This window comes from Patagioenas fasciata, chromosome 2, assembly GCF_037038585.1.
Source record: "Patagioenas fasciata isolate bPatFas1 chromosome 2, bPatFas1.hap1, whole genome shotgun sequence".
NCBI classification, from domain to species: Eukaryota; Metazoa; Chordata; class Aves; order Columbiformes; family Columbidae; genus Patagioenas; species Patagioenas fasciata.
In genome coordinates this window covers 165,147,170-165,170,659 of record NC_092521.1, presented here as the reverse complement: position 1 = coordinate 165,170,659, position 23,490 = coordinate 165,147,170, and the positions used below count along the sequence as shown (strand labels likewise).

Below are 23,490 nucleotides of genomic sequence, written 5' to 3'. Positions count from 1 at the left end.
ACAGTTCTCTGGTTTAGGGGTCTAGCAAAAGTCTCAGTGTTATCATTTTTGTGAATACCTAAGAGTTGTGGCTTTAAGTAGAACTTCCATGAGATGTCAGCTGTTAAAATTTTGCAATTAGCATAATTCCAAGCAAACAAAACTAAAACAACAACCAAAAATAACTACAGCAGATGAAATTTGAAATCTTGGACTACTTATAAATATTTATGTTAGAAAAAAAGTCACTTTGCATACTTGAGAGGGTTTTTGTTTTTAAAATCTGTGCTTGTTTCCATGTTGATATAGCCAACAGTTATTGTTAACGAGGGACATCACAAAAATAGGTTGTTTTTCACTGTAACAATAATCCCCACCCCCTGCCTTGGTTGAAACGACAAATAAAATGTCATTGAAAGTGCCCTTTTTCCTTCTCTAGTTTTATAAACAAAGCTCCTAAGGAGAAACTGCTTCCTTATTTCAGAGCTAATGTTGGATTTACTATCTTTTAGCCAATGAAAACAAATAAATGAAGAGCGCTAGTATATACAAAGTGTTTTTAATAGGATGAGTGTTCCTTAGCTTATGCAGCAGACTGGGCCCGGGATCATACAGACATGCAGGAGGAATCATTTTCTTTCCATGAGGAAACCTCTCTATTTCCTACATTATCTTATCGATGAACAGAAAAATAAAATAATGCACATCAGTGATAAAGGCTTTGGGGTTTGATTCTTACATTTCATGTTTCTACAAATATGAACTGAAAAAAACAAATACAAGATAAACTTTGGTGTGGGTTAACTTTTTATCACCTACTCCACAATAACTGTTCATATACCCAGGTGTGGTCAATGTCAAATAATTGAGGCCAGTTTCCTCCATAGTAAACTTACCCTGGGACAGGAAAACAAAACAGAGTTACCAAAATAATATAAATCTATATTTTGCGTCACATTACATTTTTGTAAACATACCCAAATTAACGTAGGCACTTTGAAGAACGGACTATTTTAACCCTTCAAAAGATTGGCACCAGCATTTTCAGAAACAACCAGCGATTTGAGGTCCTCGTGGTTTAATGAAGGTCCCAACCACCCCCTGAAAATTGTGCCTTCTTCAAGTACTTCTCAGCAACTGAACATTTAGAGCCCCTAAGCCACTCATCACTTCTTAAAAATTGGGTTTTGGCTCTGTCATCTTTTCAAGGTCTTCAGCTTTTCTCTGATTTCTGAAGTGACCATTTCCTGTCATTTCAAATGAGCCCATTAGATAGATCAGGAACAAAAAAACAAAACTGCCTCAGAAAGAGAAGACTTGAAAATCAACAGACTCAAGCTGTCGTATTTATTCTACCTCGGAACAAAACATATAGTGACAGCAGAGATTCATTCATGATAGTCTTCACATCTCAAAGTTTTCCCAGATTTGACCAGTATGATAAGGGCAGATATGTAGAAAAACAAACACCACTATGGTTCCTCTCCAAGAAGAAAATGGTTTACCTGTTGTTATTATTCCACTGACATGATGAGGCCCATGAAACATTTACCCTCTAATATCCTGGAATAATTTCCACTAACAAATGAATTATTTAAAAAATGAGAGCTGTTGCTATTAACATTGCTTTAAATGTTTTATTTTTAAGGGACATTCTGTACAAGACAAAGTTAAATATACATACATTTTGTACAAAGGTGACATATGACACCTTACCAAAACAGTGCCTCTGCTTAGATATTAATCTACTTACACAATATAACATGTCTGTTGTTAGCTATGGGGTCAATTTTCAGCAGAGAGTACGTTTATTTATGCCACAGAGGAAAAGAGAATTAAATTAAGACATCATGCAGACCAAGTGCCAATGTCACTGGTGTCTTTTCACGCTCAGTAATCAAACAGTTGCTGCTTTGTTTATCTCAGGAAGTCACATTCATTGGGCAGTGAAAATGAGAAACAATGAAGAGGAAAACATAATTAAAAAAATACATGCATACTGTTGGAACAGGATACGATTCTACACTGATCTGTGCAAATGTTTTTGCATTGCTGTATAACATTTTGCATTGCCTTATCTGATTGGCTTAAAAATCCCTTTAAAGTCTTAAGCGAAATAAATTCTAGTGCTTTATGACAAATGAAAATATGCAAGTCTTCTTGATGGAGACAGTGACCAAGGTAATGCTCTGTCATTTTTCTGCAGAAGAATGAGATCTTAATGAATGTTTTGGTTGCACATTTCCTTCTTACGGAAGGATGTACTAGCAAATCTCAGCAGCCGCCTCTCTTGCTGAGTAAGGGCATTGCCATTCAACATGCTGCTTTTAGGCTCCACCAGGCTTGGTGGAATTACCCTACACAGGTGGTTGCTTGTTGAAGTGATCCAAGTGCTTAATTTCATTTATGGGTGAGAACACAGGTGAATCTGGAGTTGTTTAAATAGGCAACAGGTGGGCTTTGCAGAACAAATGCTGGTAAACATAATTACAGATAATGGGTAAGAAAGATCTGTCTCTCTGAGATACTACTGTCACCAAAACTAAGTTTCAACAAAAATAGTATCCATAACCAGTGAGGAAGGAGCCTCAAAGTTCTTTGGAGCCTGTTTTAAAAAGAAGGTCAGAGTTCAGGGGCAATCCTCAATGTCATTTATCCTCTAAAATAAACCACAAACCACAATCTATTTCCAAGCCATGTGCACTAATCTATACTCTTTCTTATACCCTGAAAAATCCTTACATCTTCATGGGTGAAACCCATTTGAGGCGATCCTCTTGGGCTCCCTTTATACTTATCATCCCACAGTCTGGAGCGTAGTTCTTCTCATCCTAAAGCGAAGATACGTCACACCCTGATCTCTCCTTTCTGAACAGAGGAGAACAGCTCCTTTGAACACATCTGCGCTGTAGATATCCATATTTTAGCCAGATGAAATCTCGCCTGTCACAAGGCAGCTCCCTCCTTCCCCACACGAACACTTATCTTTGCTGCCCTTCTATCAGGGAGTGGAAGGTTATCTCCAAACTGACATACTTTAAAGCAGTGATTTAAAGTAAAAGCAATGCTTTAAAGTAAATGGTGCACATTTGCCTGACTGGAAAATTTAGAAAGGAATTTTTTCTTAAACCTGATTCCAAAAATCTTTCCCCATTTTTCATCTCTACACTATTTTCTGTTCAAATGCATTCCGCAAAAAGTCTTATTTTACGTTATAGATGCCCTGTGAGGTAAGTGGGGAAATCAAACTATATTTGCTTCATGAAATAAAGTGTGGACTGTAGGTTATAGAAACTTCAAGAGGAACAAAGGTTTTGGATCTGGGATCTTTGAGTGGAATCACCCACGCCCAGAAACACCAAAGCTCACATTGAGCCAAGCTCTCCCAGGGCAATCTGCAGTGCTTGAAGTATTGATGAAGAGAGTATCTTAAAGGCAGTGTTGAGTCCACCTATAACTGACAGTGCAAACATATCCCTATATACACAGGGATTAAAGGGTTTGCCAAAGGCCGTGTAACATCCCTGCAGTAGAGTCAGGAATGAGCTCAAATCTGATGTGGTCTCTACCTCAGAGGCTGAATGGGAGATCTTAATCTCACAAAATTTAAAGAACTTTGCCTATCTGATCTGAACCAAATTACATTGAATTAAGTAAGATTAAAATACCTGCAACTCTGAGATGCTTCACTGCATGCAGACAGTTCTATATGAGTGGAAAGCAAAGGGAGAGACAGATGTTCATCCAAAGACTATCTAAACCTTTCTGGTACTCCATTATGGCTTATATTCAGGTTGGTTTCCAAATGTAGCTCAAGTGCTAAATCCCCGAGATTTGTATTTGCATAGTGAGCTTGGTATCTCCACACTGCACACACACGTTAGGACATTGAATTTTTGTTGGAAATTGATTTTGGAAAGAGCAACTAGTTTATCAGGACTCGGAGGAGTTTGCGTACTGACTAGGAAGAATATCCTATGATAAATATCAGAAAGTAGAAGTTCTTTATTAAGTTCTCATGAAATACTCACTCTCAAGTGGGAGAAATAATTCCAGAAACACCATTTATCTGCTTTTTTTTTTCCAAGTCATTTTTTCCAATCTTCAGTTCAGTAACTTGTTCCAATTTGGGTAAAGTGTTGCCAAAATATGTCACTTAAAGAATTCATTTCAGAATACAAACTGCTGTTTCAGTACTTTGTGATACGTCTTCACAGTGCATCATTTCAGTACATGCACTTTATTTAATAATGAAAAATGGTATCTGTCACAGATAGGCACCATTTAAATTTCAAACCTAACAGCTCTTCTGTTTTCTGGTAATTATGAAGAAGCAAACCATAGATCCTATCTATCACTTTGGTGCAAATAAACCCTGGTACATAAGTAGTTACCATAGTATAAATGTAAAGATACTGATACAGCTGTCTCCCATCCAGAAAAATGAGCTACACTAGTGTGAAGCACTGTCACACACCAGTTGCACTCAGTATAAGGAATGTACTAGTGTTATTATTCCAGTAACACAAAACCACAATCCTTATTGCAAATGTTATGACACAACCAAAAACTTGTATAGGTCAGACTTTATCCGAAAGGCCATATGATTATCAATCGTTTAGTGCAAAATGAGACTTACTAATATCAGGTAAAGTAGTGAACATAGATTTATTGGATGATATCTTATACTGGCACATGAGTTTTGTACGTGAAGAACTAGGTAGCATAGAGAAGGCACGAACAGGGGCAGAAATCTGGGTTCAGCATCTTTCATCAGATTTTTTGAAACAATTGCAGGATACAGAGTGGATCCAGAAACAGACCTCAAGGGGACGTTGACAACTTCACTGCTTCATCTGTAACCTTGGTTTGGTGGTGGGAACTCAGTCTGCTCTCAGAAGCTGTGTCTTAAAGGCAGTGACAAGGAATTTACGTAAGTGTTGTTTATATTATAAGCAAATATCTGAAGCACGAGGTGATTGAGGTGAAACTCTTCCAGCCTGCAAACCATGTCGTTCTTCCTCATCATAAACTGCAGAACTCTTGCCCTATTTCCTGTATTGGTGGGAATAGGAATGTGCTAATTCAGTCATTTCCTTTTTGATTTTACAAATAAAGTGCAGGTCAGGTCAGTCACAAGATTGGTTCTGTGCCATTCCAGTCAATAGCAGCTCCTTGCCACCTAGAAATGAGAGCAATCATTTCACACCCATCAGGTAATCACGTCATTGGAAAGGTAACCCAACACCACCCAACCACCAGGCAAACTTTAGAGAGAGTAGGATGGACTCATTTCAGGTAACAAATCACATCTCAAACAGAAAGGAATGGAAGTGAGGTACTTTTGGTCCCTAATTTTAGATGCCCAAGTTTGGAGGCCAGTCTCCTTGCCCTTCCTCCAGTCTCTTCAAGGCAATACAGAGTCCTCAGCAGCAGCTGATTTAGAACAAGTACTTTTGTGTTGCAAAGGCTGTAGGGAAGCCCCAAGATGGGTACAGATTTAACCTTAAATAACCAGAATGCTCAGTCTCAGCTGTTACTAGACAATCTGCACACTCCTGTATAGGCACGACTCTGATTAGGAACTCTGTGACTCACCCTTAGACTGGATCATTTCATTTAGGAGTAATTTTTGCTCCTGACCTTGGTGCCTTTGAAGCATCCAGGGCCTCACTTTAATGGCAATGTTTTGCTTTTCTTATGCAAAAGTTTTTCTTTTCCTCTGTTCTCATTCCTTCTTCAGAATAACATATGCAATATCTACTGAGAACAGTGTTTCCAAGTGAGTCCACACACAGAAACCTTCTATGCTTTTAATTCCTGGTTCTATATTGGCTGCTGCTGCTCAGCTGCCCACTCCAGGAATGTGACCAACACTGAATGCAAAGAAGGAATCAGTTCTGCATTTGGCATCAAAATGTGTCTTCAAATCATGGCACAAGACAAAGATCTGAACCAGGAGTTGGTAAAGCAGGATGATACTCTCCAGTGAGCTCATTGGGTTGAAGTGAGTCAACTTAGTGTACAGTCAGAGTCATTCACTGCATGATCTGCACCCTTGTCCGTGGCATTTCTCATGTTCAGAGGTTCATGGTCCATATCTTCTGAGAACTAATCTATTGCATTCCCAGTGTCAAATATTTCTATTTAGTTTGATAATCTGTCTCAGAGTGCATGTGCACAGGAGTAAGATGTTGGTGAGGGGGTGGAGAAAACAGTGAGTTGCTAGAGTGCCACATTTTTCCTGTCACTGAGGAAAGAATGTGTCAGCAAGGGTATGGCAGCTCAGTCCTCTTGCTGAGCAAGTCAATTAAGTGTAAAACAAAACCAAAAGTTGAACTCGTGCTGTATTCAGCGCAAAGTCTCAAAGGAAATGACCATCTAAGGCCTGCTGTGAAATCTTTCCTTCTTTTATTTTATTGAGAAAATAAAAATTAAAAAACCCAAAACAACAACAACAACAAAAACCTCACTAAACTGCAGAAAGACTTTCCCCATCCCAGGACTTAGTAGGGGTACACAACTGTGATGCTTCACATCTTAAGCTAAAAACAGCATATGTTCTAGCTGGGGATATTTGACCTAGTCTGGCATTTGCCAATGGTGAGAGCCAGAGATTCAGAATACCAACCCCAGAACAAACAATTGAAAGTAGGAAGCGAAATTGCCGCCTCCTGATTTTATTTTTTTTCCAGATTTTTCAGGTGATGCCATGAAATCATCCCTTATCTTGCTGAACAAGTCTTTTCTTTGCAGACAGAAATAAAACTTTCTAGACAATTCAGTGTGATCATTTCCCTAAACCATCCCGCCACAATGAAATTCAAATGGAACCCAGATGGTAACTGCTGATTCAATTATAATTTATCAGATTAGCAAATACACTTCATGCATTTGGTTCAACTGCAACCTCACCCAAGGGTCACAGATTTAATGGGAAACCAAGAGGAACTAGATCAAGCACTGAACAATGCTCAGTCTGGAATAACATTCAGAGCGTATCTATCTCCTGTACTAATCATTTGGTATTGTTTTAGCGAGCACCAATAACTCAGGATGAATGCCCATCCTCTCCTCTTAGTCGCTAAATTTCCACTGGACGTCTCATTTCAAAGCCAAACAGATGAACTAATGTGTCACAAAGCCCCACTACAACAGAGGAAAGCTGATGCTAGAGGGTTAACAAAATATACCGCTGAATTTGGATTAAAATATCAGATCAAAGTTTTATTGCCCTCAGGCAGAGCTAATAGAAGTTATTTCCGCCAGTGCAGAGAGATGCTGAGGATCGTGACTGTGATATAAGAGTATTCTTCAGGGGAGAATGGGATAAGACGTCTGCACGGCATCTCCCAAACAACCCAGGGATGCACATTCCAGACATCTCTTGGTCAGAATCTGGCTGCTTCTACAGATGTCTAGGGATGAAAGCCACAATAAAATCACATGTACTTGTACTGACTCTGTGGCTGGGACCCTGCAGGTTCTACCCGTCTGAGGTGTTACCTGCTCTAACCTCAAATCTTGCTCTTCTGACATTTTGTAGAATAGGGACTAAGGACATGAGCTTCCTTACCCTGCAGAAACAAAACAACCCTTCTCCTCTGATAATAATAATAATAATAATGAAAACACCTAAATACAGAAACACTCTATTACATATGCAGTTTTCCCTTTGGGAGAGGATAAGGGAACAAACAGCAGACAGATGTTAGGCATATAATGCAATGCATCACAGAATGGTGGTGTTCAGGTACTGGGGTAAACAATGGGTAAGGCTTTTCAAGGATTAAAACAGAAGTGAATCATGTGAATGAAAGGAAAAACTCCCACCAACACTTGGAAACAACACTTAGCAGTTCTGATTGTTCAGACTGTGAAATTCTCCACGCTGCCTAAGCAATTCTCCTGCATTTTTTGATGAGAAGGGTTTGATAAGAAGCCTCATCATGCGCGTTTTGTCAAAATAAGTCACAGCTCTTTGCTAGCTTGCTTGCTTTATTAAAAATTAGTTTAGGACTGTTTTCTATGCATGTACAATAGAAAACATTTATTTTTTATCTCCCAATTTGTTAAAATACTGGTTAGTTTGGTTTGGTTTTACTTTTCCTTACATACTGTTTCATAGTTGAAAGAAAAGGTTCTTAAAACGAAAAGGAAAAATATAACACAAAAAACCTTCAGCGGCAAGGCCATGCTTAAATAAATACGCTCAAAACAAATGGAGAACACTGAAAACAAGGAGCCAGACTGATCAGAGTAAATCAGACAGGCCTGAGAAGGGTACAAACAAAATAAATTGACAATGGAATTTGCTGGTAATTTACTTCTCCAGTAGATCAAAGCAGGGAATTTAAAATAAACAAACCTCACAATCACAAAAAAAACTATGACTTTGATAAAATGCCAGGAATGCAAGATGTTCTAAGAGCAACTTTAAGTAGTTGCATGTATTATTTACCCGCACTGTGTGGGTTTCTGAGGCTACATATTATTTATTTTAGTATTTAGTCATGCTTATGTGTCAGTGGAGCAGAGGAATCAAAGGAATCAATACAGTCTACATGTGCAGGGAGCCTGGACTAAAGTCACTGCTGTCATGTTACAGGATGCCTCTTCTAGCTTTCTGTAACTTTATAATGGCAGTCCTGCATGAACACACTGTTTGGCAGCCATTGCCCTTATTTATTTTTTGGTGATTTTTTACAGGACAAATTGTGGCAATAATAGGAGGGAAATTGCAAGAGGAATCTGAAGCTGCTTGGCTTGGTGATTTAACAAATGCTACGGTCTTTGACAGTAAGGCTTTTACTTCTTGCTCCAAAGATATTCAGAAAACAGCTTTAGAAGTCACGCTGATGGAGTTGATATAAAGTTGATTCTTCTGCCCAAGTAAATTTTTCCATTTTGCTTCTTTCATGTATCAATAAATTGAAAATGTTCTCCTTAAGCTTAGTATGACTTGGATAAATTGCTTAGAAGATCATCATTTAATAACATAAAGACCTCAAAATGGTCATGAAAATCCTAACATGGCAGGAACTGGCCTTGTGTTTAAGGAGAGAACATGACCCAAGAACTGTACTGTAAAGAATGATTTCACAAAACACACTGTTGTGTGATCTTAAGCAAATCTGTGCTGCCCATAGACACATGGCACATACGAGAAAACTGAGACCATTGTTGACAGGGTTTCATGCATTGAGAATGGTATCCAAGTACCTCAGTCCAAATACATTTTTCAGACAACACTGATGAAAATTGAAGAAATATTTTTCCTTTCCTCTGCAATATGAATCAATCACTTTTGGAAATTTAAATTTAAATCTATTGAAATTGTGTTCTCAAACTGAATTTGGCTCAATCAGCTCTTCATCATGTAATGAAGGTTCCTTTACGAATGAAGTGAACATCTTAGCCAGTTTGATGTTAACTACAATAACACACACTTAAATGTGTAATACAAAGTACCACAGCTTGGCTTATTCAGACCCTTTCTGATTTTTAAGCAGTAATTTTGCAAGATTACTTGCTGCAATATTTTTTACCACATTCCAGCTTTACATATATCATTTATGTCAATAACTGTATATATCTGGATCAAAAACTGTAGTTTCACTTACTTTGTCCTAATACAGTGCTCAAGTGGAGGAGTAAGATCATTTTCTTTATCTTCAGTGCACATCTGAGTCGTGTCTGCAGAGACATATCAGATATAATAATTGGTGGCTGGGTTACATCTCTGTTCATATAGAATACCACAGAGGTTTGTAGGAACTCCACCCATGGAGGCAATGGATGAACACTCACATTGTAAATCTTCTAGAACACAATAGGCACATATCAACTTGGGACTGAGAAACCCTGGAAGATGAGCATCACTGACACTTGAACAACATCTCATTCCCACACTGGAACCAAGTGGCCCCAGACAGGACCAGGAATGCCCAGAGTAGATACCACAACTACAAGGAAAATATCACAGACTCATGGAATCCCAGAATGTCAGGGGTTGGAAGGGACCTGGAAAGCTCATCCAGTGCAATCCCCCCACCGGAGCAGGAACACCCAGCTGAGGTTCCACAGGAAGGTGTCCAGGCGGGTTTGAATGTCTGCAGAGAAGGAGACTCCACAACCTCCCTGGGCAGCCTGGGCCAGGCTCTGACACCCTCACTGAGAAGAAGTTTCTTCTCAAATTTAAGTGAAACCTCTTGTGTCCCAGTTTGAATCCATTACCCCTTGTCCTACCACTGGTTGTCACGGGCTTTATGGCTGACCTTAGAGTGGACAGTCTGGCACACACTGCTTTGCCATCTCTTAAACCCTTTTAGCTCATGGTGTACTGCCTGTGCATGCAATGGCAAGATAAAGGTTGAAAGAAAGTGACTGAATGCAAACTTGTTGTTGGAAATGATCCCCAGACTGTGCCCAGTATCAGTTGTTCTGGGTCAGAAACTTGCTCAGAATTGTGCTGACTACTTAACAGTAAGAACGATTGTGGGCAGTGTGCAGACTCATGGCCTGACCTATGTCAGTTTACTAAAATTTATACAGTTTCAAGCAAAACATGGATGAGAAGGTGAGAGAATATACTGGAGGCCTGTCATGAAGTTTTTCTTGTGCAATTGATATCACAATTATCAATAAAGCAATTTTCATTCCTCAAATAATAAGGACAGCAGTAGTTGAGTATAAAAGCCCAAGTCCAGTCCAAAATGGGTTAAGATTCCTTCACCCTGGAAAAGAAGATTGTCCCTTGACTGTCAAGAAAGCAGTGTACAGACAGGGAAGACTGAGTCGTGTTGGATATAAGAGAGTTGCCATAGGCTCTGAGCATTCCTTTGGGACAGAGAGGCAATTTCACTGTTTCAGGGAAAACAGAGAGATCGGTGTCTCAGACACGGGATCTGTCAACAGCGAAAGTAGTCACTGAACTTCCCAGGGAAAAAACATCCTGCAATCAGCTTGGATGTCAGTCTGCTCAGCTGCTTCCTGTTTTGGAGTAAAATACTTCAAACCACAGTAGATCAGGGGCGTTTATTCTTTTTCTTCTTTTCTCTCTGTCATCCAGCCAACAGGCAGGTTGTGAGCAACAAACGAAGCCAAGATGGGGTGTAGGATACGGATCTGCTTCAGTGAGACTGGTGCAGACAGGATGGGAGGCAATTGCTTTTAAATTCACAGCTGCCAGTCTCAGAGATATCTGGCTTCCTCGTGTCATAGAGAGAACCTGGTTCTCCCTTGGCTGTTGATCTAGTCAGTATAAATACATGGAAAAAACTCTAAATGACTGTAAGGGCTGGAGCAGTAGGAATTGGACAGTATTTACAAGTATGTAAAATACTGGTGGTTTTCTCCTATATCCTTGGGAACTTAGAGGTATACAGGAATCTTTGAAGTTTCAAAGGGCCTCTTTTATCCTAATATTGAAGAGTTTATAACAGTTCATTAGAGGTCTCCTACAGTATTTGGATCCCTCTAGGAAATCCTGATATCGATGTTCTGGATCTTCTCATAGCAAGAAGGAACAGCCACTGTCCTGGTGATAGTACTGGTAGCAGGACAGACATATGGTCTGGCTGCCTTTCCCAGTCATTGCCAGTTTGCTGAATTTTGTCATTTTTAGGCTTTTGTTCTTCCATCAAGAAGGTTTAAATGGAGGTTTTTCATACAAAAGAAAAAAAATATGACTAAAGGTATATCCTACAGGAGTAGGCAAGGAACATTTAGCTAAGTTAGTTAACAAACTGTGTTAAAGTGTTCCATACAACTCACGTGGAGCAAGAAATACTGAAGTTACACTCTTCCATCTTGGAGTCATCACCAACAAAAAGGATGTGAATATGATCTCTTATATTTTCCCCTATATCCTAAGCTAAACATAGGGAGAAACCGAGTGCCCCCACAGTTACAGAAAACTTTCTGTTCAGAAGTTATGATCAGTACAGGTTCAGAAAAGTGGAATCTGAACAGACAATCACTCACAGATGTGATAGTGCTCATAATTTAAATGGCAACCTTAGGAAGTGATGCTTTGTTAATTACCTTTCCAGAAGACTTTTGTACAGTGGCACAATCTCATCTTAACTGTGCAAAAAAAAAAAAACTGATTGTACAAAAATTCCCTGTATCTTCAGTTGGAGAAAACATATGGTAAATATTAAGGTGTTAACTGTATATATTAGAAAGAAGGAGCAGTGTCTCTCTGAGCAGTACAACACACTCTTTCATACAAGTGCTCCCTGTGAAATCTAACAAAAATCCCAGAATCTCCACTCAGTCCCTAAACAGTTGACAAAAGATGTGCAAATTGGAGAAGGGTATTAATTTAGATACACAACCTTGTTTCCTTCCATGCCTATCAGAAATTCCTACCCCAATGGAAAGGAGTGAAGAACCCTCATGTATTTAGGATAGTGTTATATGTTGTATTCACTAGCAGGCATTGCCTGCTTTTATAAAGAGACTCCATATTTCTTGTCTACATTTTAGTAAACAGTTATGAGCATGAGAGGAAGGGCAAATTCTCAATATAAAGTGTCCATTGATAGTACCTCTAAAATGTAATTTCTTTCTGTCTTTTTAATCTTTCTTGCCCAGTGTAATTTCTTCAAGATTTTCTGAAATCTGATCTTGATTGTGATCTTCCTAACTATAAACAAGATTCCCACTTCAAAGAATTCACCTTGTTGCTAGTGAAACGCAAACTTTGCTAACCAGCAGCAGTGAGATGTGTCTGTGCAGTACGCAGAAGCCCCTGTTGTATCCCTAGATAACAGTGCCTAACCATCACAGCATCTTTGTTTTTCCATAACGGAAATACCAGTAATACTTAGCCTCCTGATATTTCCATCTGGTACTGTATACATGGTTTAGATGTATGATCAATGTTACCTTTTGGATGTAAAGTAATTCCAGTTTTTTTCTTCTGACCTAACAAAGGATTACTCTACAGCCAGAAGTAGGAAAGAGTTTGCTTGGAATGTTGAAATTATTTGCATTTCTCAGCCTTTTTCAGAATTTCACAGATAACAAAAGATTTACTAGGACACATGCCTGGAAGAGGCTATAGCCACAAGAAAAAGGTATCTACCATTCAATGCAAGTTTAGTCTTTAAGAAGAAATATAGAGATATGCCATGACAGGCTGAACAGTAAACAGAGATATTTATACAGACTCTGAGAACTTTCTCATCCAGGGATCCCAGAGTGCTTGGTAGCTCTGGATTTTGGAAAGATTCCTGATTTGTTAATGTTGAAAAGATAGATAAGCACACCTGGTTTGGACTGTATGTTACATGGTACAACACAACAGAAAAAATGTGTCGTGATTTCTCTAGTCCTATGCTGAACTACATCATCTGTCACTTACAAATTATCTTCTATCTGGGACAGACCATGTGGGAATCAGTTGGCAACTATAGTCCTGTAAAGGTTAAGCAGTTTTTTGAGATAACATATAATGTGATCACTTCAATAGAATGACAGGGATTTAAATTAAAATAAGAGGATAAATAACAGGCAGAAAGACAACTGAACTCACTACCAAACCTAGTGAGATGCTAAAGGCCCCAGCACTCCTACCATACAAACAGCTTTACCACATTGACTCAAGTAGAACATACAATACCTGTGTATAACTCATCCTGCTCAAGAACCAGAATGTAGGTTCAAACAAGAATATAGACAGCCTATTTTTAATGAGCGGATCACAGTACTGTGGCTCATTAAGATTGAAAAGGAATTTGATTAGATTGTATAAATATATTGAATGAAAGAAAACAAAAGATAAGTACTATATTATTAGCAAATAAGAATGTAGTGGTCAAGAATATCTTAATATCTCTAAGCACCAGGATACTTCTTGTCTACATGCCCTTGAGTTGGAGAAATACGTGATTACTGTAAAAGTAGGCACATAATTTGGCATGGTTTCCTGAAAGAATGAGTTTAACAAGTCAGATCTTTTGCATGCCTGTGTTTCCAAGTATGTTGACAAGCACATAAAGGGACTAGACTTTGTTAGCACATTCCTGCTCTCTTCTGAAGTAGCTGGTTTTGTAGGCAAGGATTTCATGTCTCCTCACCCTCTCTGCTCATTTTACTACAGGCATGTAGGGTTGTGGAACAAGAGACTTGCACTTTCTGCTTGTAGAAATTATCTGAGATGTGAAGGAGGGTGGGAGTAGTTAAATATGATCTATAGTCCTGGGAGCGTGAATTGGCCAGATCACAATCCACTCCTTGGAAATCAGTGTTACTGAAACATCTACCAGTCTGTATAAAGTAGAACATGCTCACTTTTAACGCTTTCAAGAGCTTATCCTCAGAATTTCCTTGTGAAATCTAATTTCCCAATTAATCGCCAAAATTAATTATGGAAATTAGGAAACAGACACACAAATCCTATTTAATGGCTGAGATCATTGCTGTTTGTATTATTGTATTTCTGATGTGATGCTGTTGCCACCACCAGAGACAAAATGCAGAGTTACTGAGTCCTACGTACCAACCGTTAACCGTATTTCTTCTTCCTGGTTGGCCAAGCCATCATAATAATACAGATCAAATCTCCGCTCTGTTTTCCAGTCACCTAGCAAATCCTTCTCCAAACAAAAAAGCACACTGAAGTGGCTTTCACTGCATACCAACCAAATTGGATATTTAGGGGTCTTCAAGTAACAGCCAACCTAAAAGAAAGATACAAAACATTAGGATATCATGAGGAGTAGAGGGAGAAACGATTCATTATGGAAAACATGAGATGTATAAGATCACCTAATTATTACAGTCTGCAAACATTAATGAAGTCTCATTGCATACTGCTGATGAAACAAACCAGGATAGCTCTGGTAAAGCACAGAACATATAAAGCAAGTATCAGTCCTTGAGTTATAGGCAGGTAATGAAATCCAGCTGTAGTATCCTTAGAGTAAAAAGATCATATCCCAGATGATCTGAAACAAAAGGAACTCTCTCCTCTGCAATAGCTATCAAACCACAGTGGGTGCAGGTCAGGAATCCTACGTGAGGTCAATAGGAGACCGTGCTCTTATGCAACAATGCCTGGGAGCCAAAGCAAGAGACTTCATAGGATCTCAGATGACATGAGACACCCCCATGTGGGCAACTAAACTGAGACAAAAATATTTTCTTGGCTTAAGAATATAATACATTCCCTTCACTTTAGCATCTTCTTCTAGCTTCATAGTCCAGATATACAAAATATTTTCATCTACTGGAAAAAAGCAATAACAGAAGCCCTTATTTTGATCATTTTTATAACTTTTTTTCCTGATGCTTCACCCCATAGTCTTTAGGGTTCAAGTTCAGCAACAGATTGAGGCCAGGTTTAGGTATATTTAGGCACATATATAGTATTTCTCATGGAATTTATGTTTTAAGGCAGACATACATATGCTTTAATACCTGGGAGAGTGTCTCTATGGTTTTGAAATGTAATAGATGCTGATACAAAATGAGTCCTGGAAATTTCCTGCATATCCTGATGTCTGTGAATATCTTGTAGTATTTTCTTCACCTCACACTAATGTGTTCTGAGATAGATCCCATCCTCGTATTGGCTGTATATACTTTAAAGCCACTTGAGTAGTAAATAACAGTAAAAATAGTGATTAGGTTACTTAATGTAGCAAAGATACCTTATTTCTTTGAGCTAGGATTTTAATATTCAGCTACAACATATTATTTATATTAGCTATATTGCTGTCATTGAAATTTGTGGTTTAAGTTCAAAATAATACTGTTTTTTTCCCCACATTGAATTGTTGGTTTTTGTATTTTTGGTAAATTAAAACCAAAATAGAACTTTTTTTGTTTTCAGTGGAATGTTTCTGCCTACAGCTGTGCTTATTATTCTTGTAGTAGACACAATCACTATTGTGCAGGACCTTATATATAACCATCTTTATTTTATTCCCAGTTTTATGTATCCTTTGCTAAAGAGATGATGCACTGCTGGTATGCTATCAATCTGCAAAACAAGGACTGGCAGCCAAGTGTGCAAATATGTAGTTTCTGTCTCCATAATACAGACACATAGATCAAAGAAATTTTGCTGATTTAGGGGCTCAAGTCGTTCTGAAGAGGTCTGCGTAGTAATATGCAAATAATCTACAGAAATCATCTCTACCTATTGCTCCCTTTACCACTATCAGATTTAAATGATGCTTCAGCATGTGTGGTAGGTGCTAGTGGAAACTGGAAGACTTTCAACAGAAAAATTCTTATACATGTTTTCCGGTTATAGATTCACAGACACAGATTCTACAGTGCAGTCCTCAGTTCTCCACGTTGGGCACACAGGTGCAAATGTCACCTAATACACTGATAAAAGGCAGAAGCCAACATATAACACATGCTGTTGTAATTAAAAATCTAAACAGTATCCTAAATGACATGGAGAGTGTATTTGTTTTTTATTATTGAGATTTAGAATTTATATTTGAAGTGTTATACGAGAGCAAAATCAATTATCTTCCCCAATGAGAATTACTTCTGATGTTAGATAACAAGTCTCTTGCTATTAAGTAACTGTTCCCTGACTCATTACTTTGCTAATATCTATTTAAGACAGGCCTTTTATACAACAGTTTTGCTTTTTTATGTAAATTCTTGGCTTAGAAGTAAAGAAATTTTGTTACAAGCTTACAAAAATACTCATAACAGAGTTATCAAAAGGGAAATACGCAGATGCAACAAGAGACGGCAAATTAGACGGATATGGATGAAAAGATTAGTTCTCACAAACATGCATATTTTAATATGCAGATTGATCAAAGCCAAAAAGGAACAGCTAGTCTTCTCCTAAAAATGTGTTTTTCTCACATATGTCTGCTAAAGTAACTTCCAAGCTTCATCAAACAACATTTGGCAAAACAAGATGAGAGAGATAGAAAGCTGTTTCAAAGCACACATCCACTCCAATTCTTACTCATGTGAACAGTCCTATTGAAGTAAGGACAAATTGTTCAGATGAGCAAGGTCTTTAGGAACATTTTCCAATTACGTATAGTTTTCAATTACAATGCTTGCTGAAGAAGGTGAGGGCATGAAATTTAAGACAATAAGGAGAGTATAAATACATTGCAGGTCGAATCCTCATCTCCCATAAAATGGAAAAAGTCTTCATTTCAGTTACACCAGTTATACTGGATGAGGATTAGCTGTTGCCTCTAATTTCAAGTTGTGTTCCAGCTGTTGGTTGGTCACTGCAGGTTTGATTCTCCTCAAAACCACTGCTGACTCCATCACACTATTATCACCTTTCAGAGGCTTCTGGTTCTCCAGATACCTCAGGTTATTCCTACACTCCAGTTTTAAGTTCAAGAGTCATGGAATAATTTTTATCTATAAAGCTAAAATTCTTTCCTCTCCCTAAATATATTACTCATATTACTTTGTCTAGACTTCCTATAAGGAACTTCCCTTTCCAGTAGTGTTCCCCAAAACATGTCTAGAATTTTTCTGCAAAATAAAATACATATCTACACTACTGGAAAAGTAAGGACAATCCTCATTGTGAGGATTCCTTTGCTCACTTCTTCAACCATCAATTGTTGAGTGGACTAAAAGGATGTCCTGATTTAACTGGTCCACCTGCTGAGTGCTTCTTTCATTGCCTGGCCAGGCTGGTCACTGGTAGTGATCCTGGAATATAACAGGACCTTGAAGCAGGACAGAGAAGAACAAGCATGAACACCCAGTGTTCTGACTCGTCAGGAAACCCTTCAAAGTCCTTCAGAGTGTGTGTCATCCAAAAAGTGTTTGCCAGAGAATGAGGCCCTTCTTTCCAGCTGTTGTTTGATGCCCTATGAATGTAATGCTGGCTCTGACTTCCAAAAGTAAATCAGGGGTATGTGACTTGAATCTATATTATTAAATAATATTATTATTTTTGTTAAGAGTTCAACAGTTGTATTTCTACTTTTCAGAACATGAAAAGGATCTTTTTTTCTTTTTTGCTTGCACTATCATGATGCATTAAAAATAGTGCATTACTATTCAAATATTTGTTTTCAAACACGCTCATTAATCTTCAGGAAAAAAAATGTAAGGAGGGAATTAATTAGGCATCTTTTCATGCTGCATGTTTTCAATTTCTATGGAGACTTCACTAACCTAATCCTCTCCCTTAGAAATGCCTTAAGAATGCTCATAAATTTCAGGGACACAATTCTCATCTTTGGAAAATGTCGCCCTTTCAAAAACAAGCACCTTCAAAGAGCTCATTTTCAACACTACGGGTGGTCTTTTTCCACATTTCACTTCAGTGTGTATTCACACAATGCTGAAATCAAATTTACAGACAAATATTTAGTGCTGGAGAATTATTCCAATATATCTGCCAGAATGAGTGTATGGTACTTCACTACTGAGATTTTATTTGCCCATTAAACAAGGCTGTCTTTTGCCACATGTATACTAAAAGAAAAAAGCAAGAACTATAACCAAAATTCACGGTTTCTTGGACTCCACTACACAACTTACCTTGAAGAGAAACAAACATTATATTATCACTCCTATGCAGTGGCCATGATTCAAAGAAGAAAAGATGATATCAAAACCAAGGGGATCACTGGATATAGCTAATGTGATGACATCTCCCTTCAGGAGTTTCGTTATCACTTGATATAATTTCTCTTCCTTGCTTGTTGGACTTCATTTTTTAAAAATTAAAATTGTATTCACACATTCCTTGTTTTATATTTGTTTGGCTGAATACAACTGTTACAGATGCTTATTTTCTAAAGTAATCATAGAGTGTAGAACTGAGACCCAAGCGATTCCAGAGAGGTCTGGTTTCTGTCAAACTGAGTAATTGCTGCTTGTACTGAATCCAATAGGATTGATAGAAAAAAAGATAATTACACCAAGCTTTCACAGTTACAGCCCACAGCCTATTGTTTTTTTCTGTCAATGTTTTCCCCCTGCAATTGCAATGACCTTTACTGAATTAATATTAAATAATGTTCCAACAACGTTAAAACTGATGTGTCAGTAGTGTAAAAACAGATACCCTTGCAAGAGCCCTTGGGTGACTCAGTTCACCAATTCCACCAGCACCATTAAAACAGCAGGTCAGCCTCATTATTACTATATTTGCATATAGTTAAGGGACACAGTGTGGGCAAAGTTATTGCCATTGTTCTGTACTTGATTTCAGATTATGAAAAAAGAAAATTAATGCTCACAAGATCTGACATTCAGAGTGTGCAGAATTTAATGAGTACGCCAGGTTAGGCAGAAATCAAAGAGGTTTTAGCCAGATATTTATAAATTTTTGTAGAAAACATTACTGTTACGCGGGAGCCCTAGATAATTTCTCTGAAGCTTTGAATATTTTTTGTTGTAGAAAAGGAAATCTTTCTGATTATGAATTGGAATGAAAAAAGGAGCAACATTAATGAAGAAGAATAGAAAGAGATGTGTGTTCAATCCCAGAACTATCAAACCAAAGAAAGGACTCCTGGAAAGCACTGGCTTTTGACTAAACTTCTCTGAGGGTGCCACAAGATAAAAGAAGATAGCAGTAAATAGACATCAGGGCACCAGACAGCCTCAGGATCTTTATCTTTGTCCCATTTTGCTGCTCTTCTGGTACGTCCCATCAAATGACGAAATGTTGAGGGAGATTCAGACTTCAGCACTTTACCATTCCCTCAATACACATGAAGGAGTTTATAATTCATTTCAGTGTGTTACTTCAATGGCAAAGGTCAAGATTCAGTCCACTTAACTCCTCAGCATCTATTTCTAGGTCCTCTAACTTAGTTTCACCCCTAGGCTTTGGCTGTCTATAAAATCAAAGAAGGCAGAGATAGGTATTGGCAGGTCAGAAATTTAGACCCCCTGTTCATCATCTATAAAGTGCTGGACTCTTACATGAAGGATTTTCAGCCTGTGAAGGACCTAAACTCAGATGGGAAAAATCCAGATGCAAATACAGGTATTTATAATCTAGAGAGACACGTGGAAAATATTTGACTTACCATTTTCTGGTTTGTGTGTTTGCAAAGAGTGCAGATTTCTTTTAAATATGTGGGGTTTGTTATTCTTACTGTCTTAAATAAAAACTCTGTGATTCTATTTTATTTGGAAGGACGTTGACAAGAAATCAATGCCAATATCCAGTAACAGTGACTGGCCTCTGGGAAAACAACTGTCCATGGATAAGTAAGAGGACAATAGGACTTCATTAAGGAATATTTCAATTCCAGGTTAGAAAGGGAGATGTAAAAACAAGGAATGAAAAACAGATCTTTTTAAATGGCCAATGCTTTGTCAGCCTTTTTTCAGTCAAACTTGTATGTATCACATTTTTTTGCCCACATTGGTGCTCACATCTATGTGGTGCTATATCTACTGCACGATCATTACTGAAAAATAAGTGGGAAATTAAAACCAACCACCAGTTTCCATTTTGCACAGGTGTATTTTTCTTGTTGGTTTCTTAAACAAGATGGTTAAAAAACCTCTTTCTAAATCTCCCCCTCTGCAACCCCACCAATGACCTGGCTTAAATCCAGCCCATCTGACTGGGGAAGGCGCCTGTTTAACAGACATGTTTCCCAGCAAAGAACGTTACAGGAAGGACTTTCCACAAGGCAAATAAACAGGTGAGGTGCCAGAAGATGGAGTACGTGTGCTGAATTTAATAATTCAAGTAGGTCTTGTTATGGCACAGAGCATGCTGGTTTTATCAAAAGGACCAAAGATAATATTTCCCATCTGTGGAATTTTAATTAATAAATTCTATTTATTTATGTTTCTCTCGCTTTTTGAAAGGAAACGAGAAAAATGAGCGTAACTTCTTTGTCAATGCCATGTTCTTTTTTTTGTTTTCAGAAATGCAAAAACTAAAAAGCATCAATCTCTTGAAATGCTGACAGCTCGGGCAGAGACTTGGACATTGTCAAGAATCAAGAGTAGGGTGAGTTTGGGAGGTCAGAAGTTGGGAGGTTTAACTACTGTAGCAGGAGAGGTTAGAAGCAGGAGAGAATCAGTGAAGGCAAAGAATCAGAGTCAAGGTTCAAAAGAGACAAGTAACCTTGAATACTTCCATTAATTCGTGTACAACAGTACATACCCAAGGTGGTTTCAAAAAGCATTTCTGAAGGATGGCCAAATTCACCAGCCAGTAAGTATCATACTAAACACAGAAGGAGAGATTCAGAAGATCTGTGCTCTCTTCCCAGCACAGGTACCAGTTTACTGGATGACTTACTGGATAAGCGCTTGAACTTGTGTTCATCTGTTACCACCTGGCCCGTAAAATCAAAATGACAGTTGCCCCTTTTGCAAAGCACAGATCAATTAGTAGGAAATGACATATCAATATTATATATTATGATTGCTATTGTTATTATCATTTTTATTATAATAATGATAATAGTAGCATCTTTTCAATTTTTCAGATGACAAGGCAGATTATTTTTCCCTTTTGCAACTGTTAGTCTCTTAAGTGATCTGGTATAAATATGAGGAACATCTGTTTCCATCTGTTCTTGCTTTTAACGTGCAATAAGTTTTGAAAAGGCTATTTCATCATTCAAAGCTTTTTGCCTTGTAATTTTAGTGTGGCATTTAGGCCAAAGACTCTGACTCAAATGCAGTGAATTTCTCCCTCACGACTGCTATAAATGGCCCTGCCCACTTCTGTTCCTCACCCCTTACTCCGAGGTCTTGTCCCTGCTGCAGAAATGATTTGGCTTCCCTGAGATTGCTGCTAAACTACTGTATGCTGCAGCCTGGCAAACAGAGGAAAACCTGTATCAATTTTATGTGGACTGATCAGCTTTTGGAAATTTTTCTGTTGTTTAAGAGTTCTAAAGAAATCCCATGAAACCTAAAATCATAATTCAGGTTTCTTAGTTAAATTTGTGAGATCAAATGGAATATAGCTTAAATATGGGTTTAGCACAAAGAAATCCAAAGACACTTAACTTGCCTACTGAAGAGTAACAGAATCGGACTTTTAGCTTTTTTGCTTTGCAATACAGACTCTCACAATGAAACTAAATATTTGCATATGAAATCGATTGAATTAACCCATTTGTCATTGTGAAACAATTTGTGACAAGTAATTACACTACAAAAAATATACTGAGTGTGGTGATATGTTAGGACTACAAGTGATGCTTAGATATTAACAATTCCAGGCCAATTACATCAAGCACACATTTTTCTAATCAGCAAAAATAACACATGATCCACTGAAAGAGATCAATGATCAGTGACAGAAGGATTCTTCAGGCAATCACTGGAGAAAATGGGACTGATCATTTTGTTTTGATTTGCTCCTGTTGAAGTCTGGTGGATTAATTTAGTTCTCATGCCCTCATGATATTTTCAACTCAGAAGACATGCCAAGGAAATTGTGGATTATATACAAATACTCCACATATTAAACAAGGGAGGTAAAATGGTCTAGAAACCTTTCTCCATGTGGATTTACTTCGTCTAGCCTGATATCTTGCATATAGCTTCCTAAATACATTGGTGACATGGAAGAAGTTTAGAGCAGAGCAACAATAATAAGCTTTGGACAGGATATTCTGATGAAAAAGGGAGGAACTCTTACATCAGCTTGCAAATGTCTAGCGGATGGGCATGAATTGTTTAAGGGGTGGGTTGGATTAGAAGTAAGAATGATAATTAGAGGAAACTGAGTAAATGAGCAGTCAGATTTAATATTAGCATATCCAAAGCACAAGCTGTGTATTAGATATTAAAATCTACACATTTGAGGTGTCTACCGATCTGTATTTGCACTTCCTCACAGTTTAAAGTTGAGACATTTGAGAAAAAAGGTAAGATCACTAAAATTAAGTAATGAATGGCCATCAGAACAAAAAGGCAGAAACTTTATGGATACAGATTTTTAAAAGAAAGACTACTGTATAACAGGATATAAAAATATCCTGAATTATCCCCTGAGAAATTGCCTGGATATGACCTAAAAGGAGTTTTCCAACTCAAATGTCTATGATTCACTGTATGTCACGCTCAGGATTTTCTTACTCCTGGAAACAAAAAAAAACCAACAAACCCACATGATCAAAAATGACAGTCCTTTTCCATTACTGGTTGTAGTTGCCATTCTCGCAGCCACAATATAATTGGATGCTGAATCCACTTACCAAAACACTGAGAGGAAGAAAAGAGTCACTTTGAAAGACTTAGAGGCAAATGCTATTCTCCGTTCCACTACTGCAGACTACCAGTGACCTTTACTTTTTCTGAATTGCTCTAAACTTGTATCTTTGCTAACAGAAAGCAGAATCTGGCCCCTCATGCTGAAACCACAGTGGAGACGCCCCAGATGTGAGGCCAAAGACCACCAGATTCTGGCTTTTGCCCCTAAGGCATTGCAGAATGAATCAAGACGTACGCACTGAAATGCGGAGCACTCACAGATGTTCTTAATTAAAAACAAGACAATTTGCATCAGAAAACTACATCTCCTGGAGTTTCTGTAACTGATTAAGT

General features: G+C 38.0%; 1 protein-coding gene across 2 annotated transcripts in view; it reads right to left on the bottom strand.

Moving 5' to 3' along the window:
• Positions 1-1,596: 1,596 nt before the first annotated feature.
• Positions 1,597-23,490, bottom strand: part of MINDY4 (MINDY lysine 48 deubiquitinase 4) — a 75,273-nt gene continuing 53,379 nt past the window's right edge. For both annotated transcript variants that reach the window (XM_071805374.1, XM_065832210.2), the window contains exons 16-18: positions 14,489-14,669; positions 9,603-9,675; positions 1,597-5,161 (exon numbers count right to left, since the gene is read on the bottom strand). In XM_071805374.1, coding sequence (XP_071661475.1) covers positions 5,113-5,161; positions 9,603-9,675; positions 14,489-14,669 — 303 coding nt within the window. In that variant the 3' untranslated portion in view covers positions 1,597-5,112. The remainder of the gene's footprint in view (positions 5,162-9,602; positions 9,676-14,488; positions 14,670-23,490) is intronic.